Source organism: Silurus aristotelis, assembly GCF_946808225.1.
Source record: "Silurus aristotelis genome assembly, chromosome: 23".
Lineage (NCBI taxonomy): Eukaryota > Metazoa > Chordata > Actinopteri > Siluriformes > Siluridae > Silurus > Silurus aristotelis.
Genome location: NC_139596.1, coordinates 13,846,242 through 13,865,489, shown reverse-complemented (window position 1 = coordinate 13,865,489; position 19,248 = coordinate 13,846,242). Strand labels below are relative to the sequence as shown.

At 40.9% G+C, this 19,248-nt stretch overlaps 1 protein-coding gene across 3 annotated transcripts in view; it reads right to left on the bottom strand.

Annotated features, from left to right (window-relative positions):
* arb2a (ARB2 cotranscriptional regulator A) overlaps positions 1-19,248 on the bottom strand; it is a 179,156-nt gene that overhangs the window by 8,816 nt on the left and 151,092 nt on the right. Inside the window, exon 11 of one of the 3 annotated variants that reach the window (XM_083527630.1) lies at positions 10,904-11,058. The exons of the other annotated variants lie outside the window; for them this stretch is intronic. Within the exon in view, the coding sequence (XP_083383756.1) occupies positions 11,039-11,058 (20 nt within the window). The 3' untranslated portion in view covers positions 10,904-11,038. Of the gene's footprint in view, positions 1-10,903; positions 11,059-19,248 lie in introns of those variants that run through there. 3 annotated transcript variants of the gene reach the window in all.

Sequence of the window (19,248 nt, the reverse complement as noted above, 5' to 3'; positions counted from 1 at the left end):
GAGCCAGACAAAAAAAAAAACAAAAAACAAAATCAAAAAACAAAACAAAACAAATGTGCTGACTGTAATTAGCCTCCATCTGTAGCATGCCATTCAAACCTGTCTCTTAATTGATTAAACACGACTGGCATACTTCATTTAATTTTCAAAACTGTTGGCTCTCATTAGGGGGCATTTTGATATGCCATAATTACACTGCTGTTGCGAATTAATGGTATCTCTGATTTTAATAATTATGGAAACAGCTAAACTGTACAAATCGAGCTCTAGAAATGTTCATTTGTACTCACATTAACTTGAATGAAGAAAAAAAAAACTATGAAATGCAAAGAGGGTCGGGACTTAACGAAACAAGGAGCTCAGCTGGAATCAGCAATTCCAGTTACAGGGTCCAAAAGGGGACATAAGGACAAAGACAACAGCGTAGTTGCTGTCAGTGTTCTTGTTAGTGTCCGAATTGAATTTCCAACAGCAGCGCTCTGTGATGCCGTGGCAGTTCGAAGTTTTCTCCGTTACATGCATTGGACATGTGAATCTGAGAGCATTTGTCCGGAGAACTAATGAGGTGAGAACAGGTGCTAATGTTATCACACATCGGACTAACAAGCAACTTGGCAATGAATAATATAAAGCTACAAATTCTAAGATGATTAATCAAATATACTCGTTCTGTTAACACCCTCCAACCCCCTTCCCCCACATACACAATAAAATAAAACACACACATACACAAAGTCCTTCCCCTATGCTGCTTCTCACTTCAATGCCAATGCAAGGAGCACTTATTACAATTATTACTGTTGTGACAAAAGCCTGCCTTGTTTATATTCAGTTCAATTAAATCAATGTATGAAAAAACATACAGGCAGTTACAGACACAAAGCAGGAAATCCATATACACGTGCACCTACAACACAAATGCAACGCTTGTCCATGAGAGGAAGGATGTGTGCTGACGCCCTCCCCCCTTTAATTACTTTAATTATTGTTGTTCTTAAAGCAAACAGAGGAAGAAATCATTAAACCGCCATAGATGATGAAAGATGAATGAGTTCCAGGCATTTTTACAGAAAGGAAAAGTTAGCGCTGCATACTGTGGAGTTTGTAACTGTAATTGGGTATAATCCAGCAGCATGCGTCCCTGGGGTGCCGGCATTGCATGTCCCTGAGATTCAAGCAGTTGGCCCCTGATGTAGCAGCAGTGTGTGCTTGAGAATCAAACAGCGTGACCTTGAGGTTCCAGCTGTAAGTGTACCTGAGGGTCTAACAATGTGACCCTGAAGTTTTATGACATTCCAGAAACAGTCCAGAACAGTGTCATTCAAAGGTTTTATTTAGGGTGTGTCCCTCAGAGTACAGCTGAATTTCTTTCTAAGAGTCCAGCAGTATGAGACCCCAGTCTTCAAACTGTGTGTGTCCCATCCTGACGTGACCATCAGCACGACCTTGACTGCAGTCTGTCTTGAGATACAAGCACTGCGTGACCCTGACATTCATGCAGCATGTCCCTGAGGTTCAAGCAATCTGCCCTGAAATTCGTGCAGTGTCTGTCCCTGAGTTTCCAGTAGTATCTGTTCCTACAGTGTGTCTCTGAGATTCCAACAGTGTGCGTGTCCTTGAGCTTTCAGCAGTGTATCTCCCTGAGACTGGGTCCATTATATTACAGTAGTTTGTGCCTATGTGGTTTTAACAGTGTGTCCCCTTTAGGTTAGTTTGTGTATCCCTGAGGCTCGGGCATTGTATTCTTGATTTGTCTCTTCAATGACAATTGCAGTTTGTTTATTTGTAAGCAGCTAGATTGGACTGTGAGTGCAGTCTATAATACATCCAGAAAGTGACAGATATTTTGTCTAAAAAATCACTCCAGGTGAAATCACAAGTTATGCCTTTGGACCTCTCAGATTACCTTATTAGTGCCAATGCCTTTATTTTCAAGCTGGTAAAGGAATATGAACCTGGTGTACCTTAGAGTCTGAATAAGGATGGAAAAGAAAGACCAAACCACAGCTATACAATAGCATTAACTTTTACAAAGACTTTTAAATATATATTAGTGTCTAAATGCTCTGTACCAATTCCATCTTTTGCAGCACCTCAATTACATACCAGCCACATGAACACACAGAATGGAGAGAAAAAAAGAAAAGAAAAGAGAACCGCATCCCTGACAATTCTGCAGAATTACAGAACATTTCAAGGCTAATTTGAGCGCTAATTTGTTGGCAAGTCAAACAGCCTCAGCCCACGTTAGCACCATTACGTTAGCTTTGTTCAAATGACTGCATATCTCGTAGATAAGCAGCAAGAAAAGCAAATGAAAGTGACGGGGAGGCCCAGAGAGCAAACAGCTACTAAGCTCCTGTGGCTAATCATCATTGTGCTAGCATATTTATGAAATATATGAGGCAGACCCAATGCTGGAACTAGCTTTTCCAGGGAGTGACTGATGTTTAGGCAGCTAGTCCAATGAGATTCAGGTGACACATAAGGCACAGAGATTGCTTTAGTGCATAGACACACACACACACACACACACACAACAGCAACCTGGCATCAATTAAAAAGCCCAGCTGCTTGTCTAGCGCTAGAAGCTCTTTATAATAAAACTGTTGCTCCCTGAAGCTATCAGGTAAACAGCAAAGGATGAATCTTTGAATGAGGTGATGAAAAAAATCAAGTCATTACAAACGAACTAAGGCTTAGAATCAGTCTCTGTGTACAATGCGATTCAGAAACAGGCCCGATAGCGAGCTAATTCACACGAGCTTAGCCCTGCATAATAGAATGTGTCAAGAACAAGCAATGACATGTAGCAGATCAACTGCAAAACAAATTGCACGTGCATAGATTAAACACGTCAGACTTTTCTTTCAATGAGTTGTCACCGCACACAAAAGCATCAAAGCCACCACAAACTTCTACAAAAAAAATTGATTTTTTTTTCGATGTTACTGTAAGTGTTTACTTACCAATCAATCATATTTATCACTTGTTTATATTGTGCTTATCATGCATTGTGTTTATAGAGCTGTTGCAGCACAGGCTATACATACTACTCTTTGAATGTCATGGCAACAATTCTCTGGGCATACAGTGTTAGATAATGAGCAGTATTGCGTACATTGAAGGTTATAGAAGGAAACAGGCACTGTCTGGCTTCTTCAGATAAGCCTACAGATAAACAAATTCACGAGCACAAAAACCTCAACGAATACACACCACATACACTTCCTTCTCTCGCCGTTTTGGCTATCAGCCCTTTTAGCATGCAACTGACCTCTAACGCACGACGTGTTAAATCTGAACGGATGTCAGATAAGGTTAGAGCTGAAATCTCGGCAAGTCGGTCCAGAAACTCTCTAATAGCCTCCACTGGGAGAGACGTCCTAAAGTATAACACTTAATTAATACAGAACAGTCCACGTTGAACACCTCCACAACAGAAAGTGAATAAACGTGTTGCACTTCAAAAGCACCGCGTCGATGTCGAGGCATTTTCTGCAAATTCTCTACAGCTTGGCTACTCTAGTAATTCCATGCGCCTCATAAAATCAGAGACCTTGGTAAGTGAGACAGAATGTTGGAGTGCAGAGTGAAAAGACAAATCCATAGCTGGTCAATACATAAATAAGAGCAGAAGGCTGAGTGTGTTTACATTAGGAGTAGCAGGAGTCAAGAACAGAAGCGAACTCTCCAGACTGAATCATGGCACATGTGTCATCCATATTGATGGTGTGTAAACTCGAGCGAAAAAGTATCAACCTTGAGCGGAGACAAAAAATGGTCACGATGATAAACCTATTCGCAAGCTCCGCGCATGTTTGAGATATCACAGAGTCAAGGGTGGTGATGGGTATGTCAGATCGCATAGAAAATTCCATACAATGTTATTCGTATACTGTCTTTTCTTTTTCTTTTTTTTTTTTTTTTTACCACACAAAGAAAACCTCTATAGAGTTTTATATTTAGATCCCAAACGAGTACGCCAATGCTGACAGCTCTCCTCCCGGAGAACAACTGTGGAAAAACTTGAGAGGAACCAGACTTAAAAGGCAAGCCACCCTCTTCTGCATGACACTTGACAGTGGGATTATAAATCAATACCCTTCCAAGCTTTAAAGCCAAAGTCAAAACAGAACTAAGTGTGCTGGAAGGATGTTCAGTGTGAGCATCATAGTCTTTATGATTACAGCAGAGGTTCTTAGGTATAAATCTACAGTATCCAGGTGACATTAGCTCTTAAAGGGAGAGTCTGTTTCTGCAAAGCCCGATCTATAGGGTTTAAAGATTATACAATAAACGGAATCCTAGTCTGTCTATAACTTTTATACTGCCATTGAAATTTTACAACCAAACACACAATGCGAACATGCTGAAGAAGCCTTTGACAGAAAAATACAATTTTATACCAGATTACAAATAAATGGGCAATATCCGTTTAAATACTATTTTTAAAAAGTTGAAGGTGGATATCCAGTCAACCCCCGATAAATCACGGTTCAGAATTTGTGGCTCGGAAAATTTGCGGTTCTCATTAGGAACCTAACAGCGAATTGCGGATTATCTTAAAATTTGCGGGAATGGACCGAATGTTCATATACGTTAGGAAAAAAATTTAAAACTATGTTTTCACTATCAAATTTCATATTTAAAAAAAAAACTAAACAAATTGTATTAAAGTGACAATGTCTAGAAGAATTCACTAAGGTACCATAAAGGCTGCCGGGGAAATTCGCATGGCGGTCTTAGAACGTAACCCCCGCGAGTTCCGGGGAACCCTGTATATCAAATCTTTCCCTCCACCGATCTGGGCTTTATTTACATTTACAGCATTAGGCAGACACCCTTATCCAGAACAACTTACAACTGAGCAGTTGAGGGTTAAAAGCCTTGGTCAAGGGCCCAGCAGTGGCAACTTAGTGGTGCTGGGATTTGAACTTGTGACCATCTGATCCAGAGTCCAAAGGCACCTGAAGGAATCTCAGACTGTACAGAAGATTTCAATCTACACAGTGCATTCTGTTTGAATCTTTTTCACGTATCTGTACTTTACTGAAGTATTTCCATTTGGAGAGACTTTAACTTTAACTTCACTACATTTCAAAGTCAAATATTTTATTCAACTACATTTTGCAAAATCAGTCAGTCTTTTTTTTTTATTTATGAGTGGATAAAAACTTAACTTGTCAAACAGGCAGAAAGTCACCAATCAGGTCGAGCGTGCGCTCTGTTTTGAACGTGTTTTGATTGGCGCTTGGTGATATCTACTTAGCATGAACCTACAGTTCAGCATCAGTTCAACAGCAAGCAGAACATTTTGAGAGGAATAGATGATGGAAGAAACTACTAAATTTAACTCGCCACATCACCTTATTTACTCGATTTTTTTGAAGGAGTTAAAAAGAAGGTTTTGGGCTCATGGTTATTTGAATAGATATTAATTAGAGTTTGACTCATTAATATTATTCTATTAATATAACAGTGTAACATTAGTGTCTTTTTACAGAAACTGAGTTGATTATGGAAGAGTCTTGTGAAAAAAATTATAATAGGAACATAATGGTCATAATAAATCATAGTACTTTTAAAGGCAAATACTTTTGTAATTTTCTTAAGTGAAAGTTTAAATGGACACTTTTACCTGTAGTCATATTTTACCCAGTGTATCGCTACTTTAACTTAAGTACATGGTTTGTGTACTTCGTCCGCCACTGGTTTTCCAAACACCACCCTCAAAAATACGAAAGAATACAGAAGTGAGGGTGTGGCCAGGAGGCGGGCTCAACATTCATATAACACGATAATTCTTACCTGTGTTTCATCATAGACAATTTCACTTATCAGCGAACAGCTGTTAACACAACAAAACTATATTAAAGGGACATTCGGTGTGACCAAGATGATATTGAATTCCCTTTTGTGTCTGGTTCCTCATGAGTCCCAGGAGTTTTTCCTCACCACTGTTGCTTCTTCAGGGATAAACTTATAACAAATTTATGAAGCTTTAATTTATGAAATGTATGAAAATGTATATTCTCAAACTATTTATTTCTATAAAGCTGCTCTGGTACAATGTCCATTGTAAAAAGTGCTATAAAAATAAAACTGAATTGAATTGAACTCATGTGTGGCTTGTTTGTCTTTTAGGAAATGCTATAAAGCAGAGCGAGAGAGCAGAGCTGAACTCTGTGTTAATGTTTATGCACGTGTCTGCGAGTAAGAAAAACTGAAAAGCCCTCATTGAAATGTTTTTAAAAAAGAAGCATGGGAAAAAAAAAATCGCCTGTCTCACGAGTCCTCCTTCCCTCCCACACACGCCAGGGTTCTACAAGGGTCCATGATTGCGAATTTGGTGCTTTAAAAAAAAAAAAGGCATACAAAATCGTATTTTCTGATTCTGCAAACCTTCTAATTAAGAACAAAATCCAAAAACAAGGAACAATTTAGTTGTGGAGCGTAATGAGATGATCTGTATATTACATGCGATTGAGTGACTGGAATACAAAATGCGCTTCATTTGACAAGTGCTTCATCAGGATACGTTTTATATAAAGTATAAGCTGCATGAAAGACCCAGGTGTAAACTGTGTGTTACTGCTCCAGCAAGAATGATTCATCCAGCAAAGTAGTGAGGTCTGATCACTGACCAACGGTTACCACGGTGAATAATAATTATTCATGTGCTCCCACCCTCAAGACTGCTCACAACTAAAGAGCCCTCCATGCTCCTCAGGTGAAAATGCCCCATCCACTCCAGAGTGTGAGAGTTTCTTAATCTAGCTGTGATGCCATCTTCAATTAGGGTCATTTTAAGAGTGGCCCCAGGTATGGTGGGCGGCAGAAAAAAATGGAGTTAGTAGCAGCGGCTAATGTACAGCGCCACACTTCATACAGGCCGGTCTGACCTCGCTAGCCCTGCATTAGCACTGTTATCTTGGAGGGGAGGTGGAGAGATAGGTCTAGAGTGGGCAGCAGGGGCGGGCAGAGCATAAATAGATCACTTAGGGGAACAAAGTGTAATTAATGGGTGGATGGAGATAAGAGGGCCTTGGCTGCTATCTGGGAATGTGCTAATGGGGTTCACATACACTCAGCACGAGCAGGGAACAACCCCTTACAGAGTGTGTGCAAATGTTTGTGCCTGGGGGAAAGCCAGGGTGTGGTGGAGACCTTGCATGCATGTTGATCATTTGAGTTTTTACTGAGCATAGAATATGATCAAAATGGCTGCTGTTTTGTCGCAGAGAAGTTCGTTTTCTCGCATTTTGTGTGTGTCCTGGAATAGCACGATTTATCTGTAAGTACTGTGTGATCGTGTACATGTGGTCATGTACACCACTGACGGGTTCGGCGAAAGGAAAGAACGTCATACAGAAATATGGAGGAGGATCGCTCGTGTTGCAAGACGTTGGTATGCCTGGTGGTTTTAGAGCTCATGAATATTAATACGATCATGAACTCAAAACATGATTCCCTCTATAAGGAGGTTCAAACGACCACATTCAGACAATAGTATAGTTTGCAATAAGGTGATTAGAAAACCAAATCAAATGGAAAGTGCTAAAGTAAAGCAAAGTCAATGTACTGCAATGGCCGTCTCAGTGTCAGTATTTGAATTCTACTGAAAACCTGTGTTTTTTTTTTTTTTTATAGTGGGGTTTTTTGTTGGTTATTCAACCATCACATCAAACCATGAATGATGTTATTACATTTGGCTCTGTGGCTGGACTTCAAATGAATGGGACATTGTTGTTTACTCATCTAAGAGGCCAGAGGAAGTGCTGCAGTCGGTTGAAGGTCAGGCGGCGGTGAGGGTGAGGACACTAACTGACAGGAACTTCCGGACACTGTCCTTTCTGCTTGGCCCCTGCGTCAGGGGCCCGGCCAGGAGCCAGCCAGGGGGTCTCTATGACCACTGGGAGGTTGTTTAAGTTGGATTTCCCCTGTTTGTTTCAGTACAGACAGCGGAAGGAGGACACTGGGGCTAAGCTATGGGATTCCCCGAGCACACATATTCTAAGAAACGCCAGGCAAGGCCGATGTGTGCACAGATAAGGTTTTGTTATAATAGAAGGGTTTTAAATCATACTGACTCACATAGTCTCTGACTGACCCTAATACTCACAAAGTAACATGATAGAAAGAAACTTGAACTTTAACATAAAAAAAAAAAATCGCTAAATCTTAATGGGAAATGAACACAAGCAAACTTTTATGTACTCAATGTTATTTTGCTTCTGACCCGTGTTTGACCTCGAAAAAGTCCAGCTGTGCTATGATAGCAGTGTAGAGTAAGGATGAGACTGCAATTTGTCAGGAGGTGGAATGAAAGAAAGAGGCAACGAAAGGGAAGAAAACGTTTCTTCAAAGGAGGAGAGGGAGCCTGGGAAAGAAAGTCCTCTGCAGTTCAAGACTTCACATTGGCCTTGGATTGTCTGGAGAGTGCTGATGACAGGAGAGATGGCAGGTGAGAGAAAGACTCTTAAAAGAAAGAACTGGAAAAAAAAAAAGAAAAAATTGATCAAAATGACAAGGTGAGAGATAACTAGCTGCCCAAAAGCTGGTTGAGAATTTATTTCAGTGTGTGTGTTTTTGTCTTGACACTCAAAACCTTAGCTGTTATTGCCACACATTCACAGTACCATGTCCAGGTTTTGTGTCATTTACAATCCGTAGTGTATGTTACAGGTTGTGGCATAAAACAAACAAATATGATTTGACATATGACATTTCCAAATCTTGAGTATGTTTCCTCAAAACTTGGGTATGTTCTTGCATACACTGCACTCTCCAAGCTTCAAATTCCCTCTTTATTGAAGGCACAAATTGTGAATTCACTCTGTTATTCCAAAATCACTTACAATTTCCACAAATGTCTTCCTCTGTGTTTAATTTTAGGTCGTCCTCCATTTGGTACTTTGTAAATTAAATTTAAAAAAGTAATTCTCTGCATTAAAAGGTTTTGGCATCCTAAGATAAATGATTTTCCGGTAAAGATTTAGCTTTTTTTCACAGATCTGTTGCTGGGTCCTGTTTTGTTCAATGTCCATGCCGATTTTAACTCTGACCCTTGTTCACACTTACTCATTTCCTGATTGAATTCCCACAAAAATTGCCTATGTGTAAAAAGGCAATGGAGAAAAAAAGACACTGGAGAACAAATCTAAACAGGAGCTCTAACTAAGCCAGGTGGTCAGTTCACTGATGGTAATTTTATCAAACGTAATTAGCAAGGGCTGAAAGTTCAGTGCAAACAGCTCATTCAAACATTAGCTCAGCAAACAAACACCGAATACTGGCATCTAAAAAGAGATTTCGAGTGTAAAGATAAAAAAAAAAGAAAGAAACGACTGTAGGAAGAGTTAACCTCGTGATAGGCTGCCTCACCCCCAGAGTTATGCATTTTTCATGCCATGTGAGTCAGAGACAGAATAATTATCACTCACTTTCCCTGCAGATGAGAGTGAAGATGAACTGAAATGTAGGTTTACCTCAGACGTAACACAAAAGTGAACCTGAGTGACGCTAATTTAGTGCACTAGCTTCCAGGCAAAGTCTTGAGTCTTTAGTTCCACAACTATACTGACCTCAAAAAAAATTTCTAATCTGCCCTTGCTGCGAGGGGAAAAACACACACCAATCCTGATTTGATTCCGTAGACCTGTACCTGACAAGGTCAGCTGACACCTGACCCATGCGCCAGCCTAAATACATACGCACACCCGTGTAGGACACACAAATGTTACAACTCACCGTGACCCTGTAAGCCGGGCACGATTAATCAAAATTAAATCGCAAATCTAGAGCTTGGCGGGACAAAGATCACGAGGATACGGTGTGTATGTGACGGTTCTGCGTGTATGTGTGAGAGAGAGAGAGAGAGAGAGAGAGAGAGAGAGAGAGAGAGGGGTGAGGGTCAGGAGACTCTCTCAATCCTGCGCTATTGACTGTAGAGGTGAGAGCCGGCGAGGGGAGCAGCAAATAGAATAAAATGATCGATATGTTTTCACCTGTCAGGAGGGAGAGAGCGCTTAAAGGGGAGCAAACTTTCACCCCACAGCAGATCATATTGATCAAAGAATGTAAAACCAAGCCAAAGGCTGCATGACTACCGACCTACAAGAAGAATCTTTTGGAGATAACATTGTGAGAATACATCAGAATGGGTGTAAAGAAACCTCTGATAGTGGCTGAATAAGTGTTTATTTTACACACCATACCAGAAACACCTCGGCGTTTAATTTAAATAACTTGATAAATTAAAGATTTATACTTGAGGCACTTGACTTAAAATTGACCCCATACACCATCAACCATAGTTCTAGTGCACAAGCGCACTACTTCTCTAAGAACTACCTCATTGTCCGTCTAAACAACGTATACAAAATCAGTGTACATCATAATACTTATATATTAGAAACCCCAAAACACTGTGGTATGATGAATGTTTTCCCCAAATATGATTTCAAAGTGTCTCTTAATGCCAATACTTTATGTGTTAATAAACAGCGCATAATGCTTCATTATTAACACATTACATGCTGTGGAATGTACAGGAAGCATGTTATTTCCTGTTACAAGTTAGGCTATGCACAGTTTTTTCCTCTCCATTAAAACCATTATAATCAATACTTCTTCCATAAATATTAATGCAAATAAATCTGCCACATTAGTTAGTATATAGCTTGTATATAGTTAGTAGCTATAGAAACAGCTATAGAACAAACTCATCAATATCATTTAGATTAGAGCTGAATCGTTTAGATTAGAACCTGCTCAGGTTTGAAACTTCAACACTGCTATAGTATTTCGTGTGTTAATATCTGATTAAATTTTGCTGTGCTTACATGGAAATATTTTGAGCAGCACTGTAGTCGAAATATCCTATCGAGTCAGTTAAGACGAGCAGGTTCACTGGTTCAGGTTTTAATATGCAGAAAGAACTCGTTTTGCCATTGTGTCTGAGAGTTCTGCTGCGCTGTGTGGTCCACCTTTTAATTTTTAGTGAAGTAATGATCCATTACTCATAAGCACAACGTCAACTTGCATTGGAGCCATCTGAAGGAGAAGGGGAAAAAAAAAACACTATTACGAGTTATCACCAAGTATAATGAGAGAGCGAGAGAGCATGAGAGATGGTGCTTATAGTGTGGGTGGAGAAAGATACTCCCAGTCATAAATCATGAACAGAACCAAGGGAGAATTTTTGCGCCGATAAATTATGTCGGAGAGTTCAAACATCTTTTTATCTGCGCCGAGCTGCTAAGTGATACGATTTCATGTATTATGGGTGCCGGTGCTTCCTCTCTCCATGAAAACCCATTGCAATTCAGCAAGTGGACTCACTTTCATCTGAAACGCCCAACATAACATCCCATGCTTCTACTAGAGGCTTAAATGCCTCGTTAATCCCTCCCTCTCCACGGCATCACCCACGGCTATCAATCCTTGTCCAAAATGGTCAATCCTCTTGAGTTTTATTACTAACCGTCGTTGGTTATTGGGCTGCTGGCGCGATTTAAATCCTTGTTTCATTACACGTCTTTACAGTGTTGACCCTCAGAGCCTCGGGAACTCCAGACCAGGTCCGTTTGAAGTTCTAAAATGTTATGACGGTTCCGTGCACCCGCACCGGTTTATAGACAGTATATTTGATCAAGTGGTGTGCATGCTGAGGCATTTGAAACTTTACCCCGAAAGCATTTCGGTACCTTGACAGAGGGTTACACCGTTGCGAGGTCGGAAAACACCAGATTATAACCATGAAAAAAAGCCACAAACACTCAATGATTGTTTGACTTTGGGTAGAAAACGATATGTTTTGTTGTTTGGAAAAGGACATGACATATTTTGCTTTAACTCAACAGCTTTGCCAACGTGTCCCTGACCACAGCCACAAGACTAATTGCTTGTCGTAGCTTTCATGTCACTGATTAATGGGAACTGTTCACATGTCTTTCCTAAGAGAGTTAAGCAAAACTACCAAAAGTCAACAGGGCTGTATTTTCTCTACTTCTCCAGATTCCACGTATCGTCCTTTTCAAGAAAGAAAAAAAAACTCTTAAAAAATATATTTAATGTTGTTAAATTGAAACCTGTTATAATTCCTCCAGAACGGTGTCCTGAAGTGTCCTCAAAGGTGACCTACCTGATCAAAATTCCTCCAGCTACGCTTCAGTATACAACCTTTCCTTTTCCCTCCTATATCCGCTGTGATAAGGCTACTTATCCAACCAGCCTTTCTTTCTTTTACCTTATGCATTAATTCTGAGTGCGCTCTTCCCACAAACCGTCGGAGCTTGAACATATTTCTTCTGCTGTCTCAGAGGAGAAAAGTGATCTTGCACTTCTATCAGCCATGTCTTGTGTATTTTTTATCTGATGTGAACGCTTTGCTTCTCCCCTGAGCTGGAACAAGCACAGCCAGATGACGGAGAGAGTGCTACAGAAGGTCTCTCTCTGCCTTTTTTTAATCCCCTGCTCTTGTTCGACTCTCTTAGCCTCCGACTGAAACTGCACTTCTGCACCGAACATGCACAAAAACAATGCATGATTTGCACTTTTGCAATTGTAGCCGAGCAAAAAAGAAAATTCTGACTAGATCCTCGCAAAATATTTTCATGGTTTTCAGTAAAAAAAAAAAAAAAAAAAAAGGTACAAATTAAAAAAACTAATTAAATAAAAACCTACAAGCAAATATTTTTGAATTCACACTCGTGACCTAGTTCAATGAGTTTACTCTGAAAGACATAATAATTGTTTGTACGCTTTCATGAGCTTATATGACAATCACTGCTGTTTCAGAAGACTACAATTAGTTGGCAAAGCCTATTGTGATAAAATATGAACAAAATATAATAAAGAAAGTGCTCAGCAGCTTTGAGCATTTCAACTATTGTCTTGTTTTATTATCACTACCACCAAATGGCATTACAATGAAGGGTATGTGATATGACTGAAACGAGGGGAACACTAAACCAGGTGAGCTCGAGATGATCTTTTGCACTTATCGGTTTGATTTATATACAGCACTTTACCCTTCCTATCATAACTAAGAGAGAGATGGAGACACCTAATAGCAGAGAGGAGAAGTGTAAAAGCTAAATAAAAGTTTATAAATGTTCGCTCGTAATAGCAAAGTATTGATTTTTTCTGTCTTCTTTATGGAGGTCTAGATTGGGCTTGATGGTGGGGAGGGGGAATTTTGAGATAAAATGGGAGGATGATGCTTTTATAGGAAAGTGCATTACAGCGTTGTGTTTGTGCATGTAGGTGTGTGTGTGTGCTTTGAGTTTGGATGTGAGGAAAGCCTTACAAATTAGAAGTCACTCTTACTCAGAGTGAAAAAGGATGTCTCTATCGAGCTGATCAGAATAAAGACGAATTTAATTAAATACACACCACAGAGAAAGCCGGCGAGTGATGGGAGGCGAAATGCAAAATAAATACCAGTTTTTTCGCCTCTCAGGCAAGGATGAACAACGATAAGTCAAATGCAGGAGGTGGTAACCTCTCTGATAGCTAATTGTGGCTACTTCCTGTGTCATGTTGGTTTTTGTATAAGAGAGTTCCTGCATTTTTGTGTCATGTAGACAAAAGAACAGCCTGAAATGTGTGAGCACCCTAATCATATTTACATGTGTGTGTTCATTAATGTGTACTAGCATGTGGTTCTACCCGTGCAAATATGAAATGATGTATGCACGCCAGCCATTATGTGTCTGCCTGAGACAGGGGATGACTTGGAAGTTCTAGGCATTGATGCTGGAACTCTAGCTCCCGTGTGTCCTCGGGCCACGGGTGGACAGGTGTTCAGCACATGCACCTGTGCACCTGTGCACTAACACACACGAGCTGTCAAAAGTGGCCCAGCCCAAGCTGACCCGAGTGCGGCCCGAGCACACCTGTGCCATTCAAACATGACCCATTGTCATAAAGCCCGACAGCTGACATGACACATGACATGACAAGGTCTGTCAGTACAGGTCGAGGAGCTCTCGAACGGACATTTTCGCACTCGGGACCCACTAGGGACAATTTCACAAGAATGTCTTGGTTTTGTTCAAGTTGAACTGGCAGCTAAAAATAATAATCTCAAAGTAGGAGAGATGCTTGAGAGGGGTCTTGAGTGGCTTTGCACTGAGCTGCATGGACAGCAGATTTGCTCCACATGCTAGCGTGAGCAATTATCAAAGCCAATCATGGCCACACATGGAAACCTGGAAGCTTTCCTAACCACAGTGCAAAAAAAGGAAAGAAGGAGGAGAGACAAGCATATAATACATATTTGATATATCTAAAAAAAAATATATAAAAAAACAAAAAACAAAAAACAAAAAAAAAACACATTAGAGTGATGTATCATGTATAAGTGACCGTGATTTCGATGTAGCATGTTTTCAAATTGTGCCAGTATTTAATAGCTCATAAGTGAGAACCCAGGTTGACCTGCTGTCTCTGTGTTCTGGGTCCGACCCATCCTGGTCTTCCCAACTGGCCTGCCCACTCTACTGTGCTGCCCTCGACCCCATGAACGCTGGCAGAGACCAGTCGGTTGGGGCTAAAAAAAGGCCCCGGTGAGAGGAACAGACACAGAGTCTGCATTACCCAACTAATCCCATTAAATCAATGGCTCTGCCAAGAGACAGGGTCAGCCAGAGTGCCACGTCACTCACCCACACCTTTGGCACTGGCCGGGACCTGCGAAGGAAAAGGGGGGGGGGGGGGTGAGGGTGGAGATGACTGACCTGAGCCCAGGTTGGATTGGAGGAGAATGCGGGCCACCTGCCGAGTGCTGGGTCTGATGAGCAGCGAGGGCATTGCGAACTGGGACGCACTGCAGAAGGATTTTACTATATGAGGGTGTTGGTTAAATGTGTTTACAGCAGATTGCATCATAGCTAGGGTCAACCACAGGGTGAGGCACTACAGGATTGGCCATGTGTCACTCAGTATACTACAGCACAGTAAAAGTGACACACTTATTCACTTACTCACCTCCACTCTGACATCAAATTGACACAAGCATCCACACACGCTGCTTAACTTTGAATTTGACCCCAATCTTAAGTAGCTTCGTCCATTAAAATGATGTAATGGCAGACGCAAAGTCAGCGCCAGTTACAAGTCGTCACTGCAGAGTCAAAGCTCTTACTCACATTTGTCCATCCTTACAGGTGCGACTTCGGGACGCGATACAGGCTAAGCCACAAATAAAATCCCTCGTATAGGAAATTAGTCAAGCCTAAGTAATTGCATTAGTCATGCAGGTAACATATACCTCACTTCCAGGCTTCTTTTATCTCATGTCCTTAACCACTACTTAAATAGAGACCATGGTTAAAGTGGCTTGCATTAGACCACTTTGCATTTAATACGTGTCAAGAGGGATTAATTAGTGCGTAGGAAAGGATTTTGCGGATAATCCCATCTCGAATGTGTAGGTGGTAATATTTCTTGCAAAGACCTGGGTAAAGAACAGAGGAAAAAGAAAGAAAAATGGACAGGTTCAGCCTGTTACTTGTTCCTGACCCCATTTACACATTTGAAGATTTTGATTATCAAACAAAGGAATGAAATTAATAACTTGATAAATAATGGATATCTAGGAATAAAAAAAAATAAAAAAAACAAAGATAGAAAATCCAGGAAAAAACTTACAAATCAATCAATTGATTGCATCATCTATTCATCCCAGTCCTTTTTCTACCTTGCACTTCCAAAGTATCCTAAAAGAAAAGAGTGAAGGCAAGCGCACAGCGATCTATTGGCTGGCGTGCCTCAGAGCCAGATGGTCTGTGTCTTAAAGCTTGGATGCCTCGCCAGTTTCAGAGTTTCTTCTAATTCTCTGTATTACACTACTGCACGGAATGAATTTATTACTCAAAAAGAGTAATCTCCGACAAATCGCAGAATGTAGGAAATGTTCGAATAACGCCGGTGTTTGAAAAGCCCTTGAAATGTAGGCTGGAAAAAAAAATGAGACAGTAAGGAAGCTATGAGTGACAAAGCAGAAACACCAGAACACCAAAAGTATTCAATGAATCAGATTCTCATCATGTCTCCAGGAACTCATTACCAGAAGAATCAATACACGACATTCATTTACATCAACCTGTTTACACACTGGACACATTCCTCCACTGCTGGATATCTGAGCTCACAATGAGAGACGAGTGAATTCAATCACGCAGAAAAGACACACAATTAATTGCACAGGTAAATACAAACACACACACACACACACACACACACACACACACACACACACACACACACACACACACACTTATGCTTGTCTTACTATACTTGTGAGACCTTTCCCTGACATAATTATTAATGCATCTAATGAAAGCACTTAAAACACAGAAATCTAAACCCAACATTATGATTTAACAAAATAATTATTTTAGTTCCTTTTAGCTTTTTAAATAAAAACTATTTTTTCCCCCATCATAGAGACCTAAATGTTCCCACATTTGGCAGTTCCTATCCTTGTGGAGTCGTTTGGCCCCGAACGCATACACACACTCTGAATTGCGTAAAATGCAGAAACGTGTAATGACCCTGTGTAATAAGAATTTAGTGTTAAATAAACGATATAAGGAGTGATGTGAGCGTAATCCACTTTCAGAGGAGTGCATACATGCCAGAGAGCCTGGTGCTTTGGCAGGGCAGATGAAGATATCAAAGTGGGGAAGAAAGAGAGAGCAGACTGTGCATGCTGAGGAGGCATAGGAGGAAGACAGAGAGAGGGAGGGAGGGAGGCAGGGAGAGAGAACGAGTGTGTAATAGAAGAAGTGAGTGATTAAGCAAAAAGAGACAGAGAAAAAAAGAGAGCAGAGGTAAAAAAAAAACAAATAAATAAATACATAAAAAAAAAAAACGAAAAAAAAAAAAAAGACAGAGTAGGATGGATGCTCCCGGAGCGTCTCAATGTGGAAACAGGGCAGGGTTTAAAGCCCCGCGTCGTACCCCGGGGGGGTTTCATCCTCTCTGACTTGCTCTCGCTCACTGTTTTTGACATTCCAAAAGGCCTGAAAGAACTCCTGCCTTTGCGCCGATCATACAAAGGAGACTGGGACCCAAAGTAGGTGCGAATCCCGTCACAACCTGATCAATTTTTAATTTCTCTTCTGTTTTTTTTTATGTTTGTCAGCACAGTCGGGGACAAGATAAACCAAGGCGAGAGATCTCTTTTAATATTCACACAATGCATTACAAAGCACACACGCATTTGTACACATCTCACGCCCCGGCACACGCTCAACATTACGGTTCAGCTACTTTAATGTTGCTGTCAGATATCAGACTCTGACACGGAAATATTAAAAAATCACTGCACCAACAAAGCAATGAATCTCCGGGCCAATGATACTGGATGCAGAAGCAGTGGGATATAGAAAGAAGTCCAGAAGTACAGTAACTAGATTGGGAGGATGAAGGAACAAACCCCAATAAAAATATTAGTGCTGAGGTCAAGGTCCATGTACTGTTGGAATTTCCTGAGAGTGGAAACAAATATAATGGGAGGCTTCAGCGATGGGGCTGTTAACACTTTTATTACAGGCTGCCAACACACACACACACACACACACACACACACACACACACACACACACACACACACACACACACACACACACACACAATAATAATACAAAAGGAGATAATATATGGGCCGTAGATGAACAACAAAACAGCAAGAAGAAACGTTCTACAAAATATACCTATATACTGTATATGGATATTAAAGCCAAAAAAAAAACTTCAGCTTTCCTTTACATTGATATAGAGATATTACTAGAACAGACCTAATCATATCAATTACCCTTAATGAAACATTTTTATCCTGATAAAAGTGGTCTTTTCCATGATGACTCCGCCCCTCAATCCCAGGACATAAAGGGACATGCGATGAGAATATGTTTATTTTATGCTTTGACCTTCACAGTCACCAGATTTCAACCTAATTGAACACCTATTGGAGATTTTGGAGCAACGTGTTAGACTACGCTCTCCACCAACATCATCAGGACACGGATTAAATCAGTGGGGAAGAGGTTTTCTGTCCAAAAAATATCCAGTGGAGTTTCAGCGACTTGTAGAATCTATGCCAAGCTCTTCTGCCATCTTCCGATGGGCCGCAATCTAAATATGGTATAAATACATAGCGAAATGATATAAATGTTTTATAAACATTCAGATGGCCCGTATGACACTCTTTATCAGGTCAGGTGAAACAGAGGGACGCGCAGATAATTCCGAGCGCCTCCATGCTGATAGAGCCGTTACTAATGAGTTGCAGCAAACCCCCACCCTCCCACCCCCCTCCCCTTAAATCTCGTTTTTCAGGAGAGGAGGCGGTCTGAGGAAAGTCGATTTCCTGCGCGGTGGTGCTTATCGTAATTGCACCGCGAGGTGGCTGGGTCCACCGTCGGTGACATCGCCAGTGAAAACGAGCAGAAAATCTAAGTGTTCCATATCAGAGAATATTTTTTCTCTGGCTAATGTGACTTAAATACCTTGTTCCACAGTCGAGTGGGCTGGCACCTGCTGCATAGGAACCGGCCAATTACCACACAGTCGTTCTAATTTTCTGATTCAATTAGAATGCTTCAGAGCTTTGCCGTCTAATTGCAAACTACTTCACAGTTACCTCTCTGATTAATCGCTGCCCATCTGCGAGCCATCGGAAAACTTGGTGGAACAAATTTGTGTATTTTTCGAATGCCAGGGGACTGAAGAACCACAGCTCATGAGGCTGCCTGAACCGTGATCCTCTGACACACTGTGCCAAGGCGAAGCAGGGGACGCTGATATAACAGTCACACCTATCGCCTTCACACTGACTGTCAAAATACAAAGTAAATTCGGTTTCGCATGAAGAGTTCATCAGTGATGTGCAAATGTGTGTAATGATTTAATTACATGGGGGAAGAAAAGAAAAAAAAATAACTCGCACCATTAAGGAAAACAAGTCATTAAAATGTCGAGTAGAGTTTCACCATGTACATGTGTACCTCTGCTTTAAATTGATAAACCTACCTCGGTCCTTATGCTCTCGCCGGATCAATATGTCTGCTTCTTTTGCTTTTATTGCGACTGGTATCTACTAAGCTCTTTCTAGTGACACCGGGCCAGCCGATGTACAAGGAGCAGAGGTGAAAAACCAACACACCCACAGCAGGGATGCACTGTCAAAGCAATAGCGCTTCAGCCAGCCTGACCCCGTGGCCTCCCTGCTTG